This window comes from Hydra viridissima, unplaced genomic scaffold (assembly GCF_058129835.1).
Source record: "Hydra viridissima isolate aposymbiotic clone 2 unplaced genomic scaffold, HvirCarnegie_v1 scaffold_1, whole genome shotgun sequence".
Lineage (NCBI taxonomy): Eukaryota > Metazoa > Cnidaria > Hydrozoa > Anthoathecata > Hydridae > Hydra > Hydra viridissima.
Genome location: NW_028324300.1, coordinates 32,021,056 through 32,025,998, shown reverse-complemented (window position 1 = coordinate 32,025,998; position 4,943 = coordinate 32,021,056). Strand labels below are relative to the sequence as shown.

Here is a 4,943-nt window from a genome sequence, read left to right as displayed (position 1 = left end):
CCTGAATTGTCCCATTTGGATTAGTATAAACTTATAAAGGAAAAACAAATGGAGGCTACATTTCCAAATACTGAAATCATTCTTAGGATTTTCATGTTTCATGATATCCAACTGCTCTGGAGAAAGGTCATTTTCAAAATTAAAATTAACAAAAAATGATTTGCGATCAACTATGTCACAAAAAACGTTAAACAATTTTGCATTATTATCAAGCAATGCAGAGAAAATGAAGTCAATTAATATAGATTCATTGATTGAAGATTTCGTTAATGAAAAATACAGAAAAAAGATTATGTAGATTTTAAACAATATTTTTAAAAAAATGAAATAAAACTTTTAATTACGTTAAACTAAGATTACATTTTTTTAAACTAACATATTATTTCTAAATATGGGGCCACAGGCTTTGTTTTGGCCTAGGGCCCCTAAAACTGTAAATCCGGCTCTGTATATATATATATATATATATATGTATATATATATATATATTCATAATTTACATACATAAAAAATATATATATTATGTATATATACATAATATGTTATGTATATATACATAATTTATATACATAATATATATATATATATATATATATATATATATATATATATATATATATATATATATATATATATATATATATATATATATATATATATAGAGAGAGAGAGAGAGAGAGAGAGAGAGAGAGAGAGAGAGAGAGAGAGAGAGAGAGAGAGAGAGAGAGAGAGAGAGAGAGAGAGAGAGAGAGAGAGAGAGAGAGAGAGAGAGAGAGAGAGAGAGAGAGAGAGAGAGAGAGAGAGAGAGAGAGAGAGAGAGAGAGAGAGAGAGAGAGGGAGAGAGAGAGAGTTGCAAAAAAACGCGTTTTTTTCCTCTTGCGTTTTTTTGGGTCAAAAAAACGTGTTTTTTTGGTTTTTTTGGTGTTTTTTTGGTTTTTTTGACTTTTTAAACAATTTTTTTCTTTTTCTTGGTAAATAATTTGGAAGAGTTTTTTTTTATTCTGTCTGTTTATAGTATATGATAATTATTATCACAAATACAATATATAAACACCAATTTAAAGTTAATGTTTTAATAAAAAACTTAAAAGAGCTATTTATTAAGTATATTCATTAGGCAATTTAATATTAAGTTAGTTATAAATCTAGGTATATTGTATGAGAATGTTTATTTGTCATGTTTTACTTCTTAAATATTGTTGTACATCCTAAATATTACACTCATTATTTACAGAAACTATACTTGTCCATGACAAAATAACCATTTTTATAATTTAAATATACTAATATACAATATCATGCTTATTTAATATCAGATTTCAAATCTTTAAAGAAACAGAAAATCCTAATATTTATTATGTAATAAATTGGTCTTATATTGTTTGTTACATATGTTGAATTATATTGCCAGTAAGCCCTTATAAAAAAAGCTCTAATTTTATTTAATTTACATAATCTGATATTTTTTAATAATAATGTTTTATTAGTTTTAATTGGTTATTAATTTAGTGCTAAGTAGTGTAGCACTGTGTAGTGTAGTATACACACAATTAAAAAAAGTGTAAATATTTAAGCAAAAAACTCAATAATTTAGTAATTTTAACATTTATTTAAACTATAAAAGATATTCTAAATGGATGTGCTTTCTGAGTCCAAGTCTTCCCACCCTAGACTACATTCATCTAATGATTCATAAACAAAGTCACTGTCACTTTCTACGTTAACTGCTTCAGACTCTGACCAAGGGATTGAAGTGCTAGGAACTTTTTTTACACTCAAGTTATTAATTTGAGGAGTAGTTATGCTTGTACCATTTTCATAACTGGAGTTTTCAATATTTTCAAGTTTTAAATTTTGTGAAATGAAAACTAGTTTTCCAGCCCTTTCAGTTGTTAAGCGATTTCTTTTTGCACTATGAATGTTAGAATAAGTACTAAAACTTCTCTCACATGCTGCACTTGAAGCTGGTAGCTGAAGAATTCTAGATGCAACTTTTGATAGTTCAGTAAAGGAACACAACCCTTTCCACCAATTTATGGGTTGAGTTATTCCAACTGCAGTCCAAATAAAAGGTTTGGAAAATATGCCACCCTTTGATTGGTAATTAGCCAAGTCAAACATCATAATTTCTTTGTTTACTTCAGGCATACTTGCAGCAATGTTGTGTATCGCCTCACATGCATCAATCTATAAAAAGATTTCTCTTTCAATAATTTTAAAATTACTTTAATTATTTAAATAGTATTTTCAAACTTGAAAATACTATTTAAGATAATTCAAAATTTTTCAAAAATTTTACTTTTATTTATTTTACTTTTATGTATTTGGTTTTAAGAATCATATATGAACTATGTGTAGTAAATACCTTTTGTTCTCCAGTCAAGACTCTGCCTTGAAATTTGGGATCTAGTATATTGGCAGCCAAGTGAATTTTTGTTAAACAGAAATCTTTTCTTTTCTTGAAGACCTTTTTGGCTTCTTCTTCTTCCTTTTTTGAGAATGGGCTAACTGTTAAGTTTTTAAAAATGTGGTCTTCCAAGAAGTGAAAAGTTTCCACAACAGAAGATAACATGGGAGTGTTTGATTCAGTTTTCTTTATTGCATCAGCTATTGGTGACAGCAATTTGAAAAAACTTTCAACCCTGTCCCAAAAAACATCTGATAGAAGAATATTTTTTGTTGTTGAATTAAGTCCACTGTTTTCAGAAATACCCAATGTTTTTAATGGTTGCTTATTTTTCTGTATGCTATCTAAGCATGCTACAGTTGATCCCCACCTTTAAATAAAACACAAAGAAATTACAATAACTTTGATAAATTTAGAGTAAAGTAATTTACTAAATGAAATCTATTTTTATGAACGTATAATAAAATTAGTTACATAGTTCAATTTTTTTTGTAATATACAGTATATTTATACTTTTAGTTGTATTACCTAGTTCGTACTGGTAGTTTCAAGGAAATGCATGTAACTACACTAGCTGATTTTTTTTGTATATCTCTAAATGCTGCAACAGATAAATGAGAATTTTTTATCTCTTTAACAATATCAGTTACTTGTGACATCAAAACACTTAAAGTTGTCAATTTTAAAAAATCTGTGAACAGCAAATTTAAACCATGTGAAATGCATCCAAAGCAATGAAGATGGGGATAACAATCTTTTAGACGAGTCCATGCATTTTTCATATTTGCAGCATTGTCAGTCACAATGCCCAAAACTTTGTTAGGATTTATTTCTTCTAAAACTTTCTTTATTTCATTTGCCATATATTCACCAGAATGGTTTAATGTTCCTACAAAACAGTTTAGGATATATTATATATACTGTACTATATAAATATTATAAACCAATTAACTGATATGTTATTTCTGCTTACTGAAATGGTTTTCAGTGTTGTTTGTTATAAACTTAATATCAAAGTTAATTATGAAATAGTATGCATATTTTAAAAGTCTACCAGTCTGTTAAGTAAATCCATTGTATACAGTACTAGAATTATTTTACAGGTTTTACCTGTAGGCAATGTCTTCCACAAAATGGGTGATGAAGAAGGCAATGTCATTACAAAGTTAATGATAGCTTCATTTCTGTAAAGAAGAAAAAACATATAAACAAATATGATCTGTTTATTAACTAAATAATATAGCTTCAATTGCATCAACTAATATTATAATAAATTGTTACTGTACCTTAAATTGCTCCATCCATCACACATCAATCCAAGATAATCTGCAGTTGCTACCATCTCTTTAACATTTGCTGAAATCCTTGAAAATTCATTAACTAATAACACATTTGACACATCATGTCTTGATGGAGGCTTATAAGCAGGACGTAACTTGTTCAAAAAGATTTTCCAATAGTTATTTTCTACTATATGAAGTGGCGATCCACTAGCATATATTGCTCTGGCTAGGTGTGTATCAATCAATTCCTGCAAAAGATAATGTCATACTGGTACATCAGTCAATCATAAAACAAATCTAAAATCTATACATCATGAACTTTTAATAAGCTAGTTGCCAAATCAGTTAATCACTCAAATAAGTCTTAAAATTTAAAAAATACAATACACACCTTTTCAGTTTTTGTCATGCTGTCAAACACGGAACTTGGTATTTTACTTCTACAAATTGAATTAGAAAAGGATGTTCCAAAAGAATCAGATCGTGGATTTTTTGCTTTTGGTTCAGCATCTCCAGGAGAGTCTTGCTGCTTTTGACAATAACCTGATTTGTTTGCATATAGACTTTTTACTTCATCAGGACATTTTCGACATTTTTCAATATGCTTAGTCATTCGAGTTCCGTTTTTAGACATAATGTCAAAGCAAAAGGAGCATTTAACTCTTTCCATTTTGCTAATTTGGTTCATAGGTATAAATAAATTGGCAAATACAGTTTTATTTCTCCCCCCTGTATGGCCTGCTTTATTCATTTTTATAATTAAAATTTACAATGTTAAGCAAAATATCTAAAATTTAAATATAGTTAAATAGAGAACATAATTGATTATTAAAAAGAGCATTTAAACTGCATATAACTTTTTATTTGCAACTCAAAACTTTATAAGTACAGCAAATTAATAATAATAATAATAATAATAATAATAATAATAATAATAATAATAATAATAATAATAATAATAATAATAATAATAATAATAAAAATAATAATAATAATAATAATAATAATAATAATAATAATAGAAATAGTAGTAATAATAATAATAATGATAACAATAACAATAGCAATAACAATAACAATAATAATAATATACACATGTATATATAATATTAATTAAAATTGAGTAAATGTAGTTAAGTATAATAAATTTAGATAAGAAGTCTTTATTATGTCAATATATAACAATAAAGTCAATAAAAACTAAATAGAGGAAGATAAAATTAACTAATAATTTTTTATACAGGACTGCTAGA

The 4,943-nt window shown here is 26.5% G+C and overlaps 1 protein-coding gene across 1 annotated transcript; it reads right to left on the bottom strand.

Moving 5' to 3' along the window:
- Positions 1 to 1,124: 1,124 nt before the first annotated feature.
- LOC149894538 (E3 SUMO-protein ligase ZBED1-like) lies at positions 1,125 to 4,574 on the bottom strand. Its single transcript, XM_090076980.1, has 6 exons — positions 4,082 to 4,574; positions 3,694 to 3,938; positions 3,518 to 3,591; positions 2,936 to 3,296; positions 2,366 to 2,777; positions 1,125 to 2,187 (listed from the first exon to the last, which is right to left on the bottom strand). The coding sequence occupies exons 1-6, from the start codon at positions 4,439 to 4,441 to the stop codon at positions 1,630 to 1,632; spliced, it is 2,010 nt and encodes a 669-aa protein (XP_089933106.1). The 5' UTR covers positions 4,442 to 4,574; the 3' UTR covers positions 1,125 to 1,629.
- Between the last annotated feature and the right edge of the window lie 369 nt (positions 4,575 to 4,943).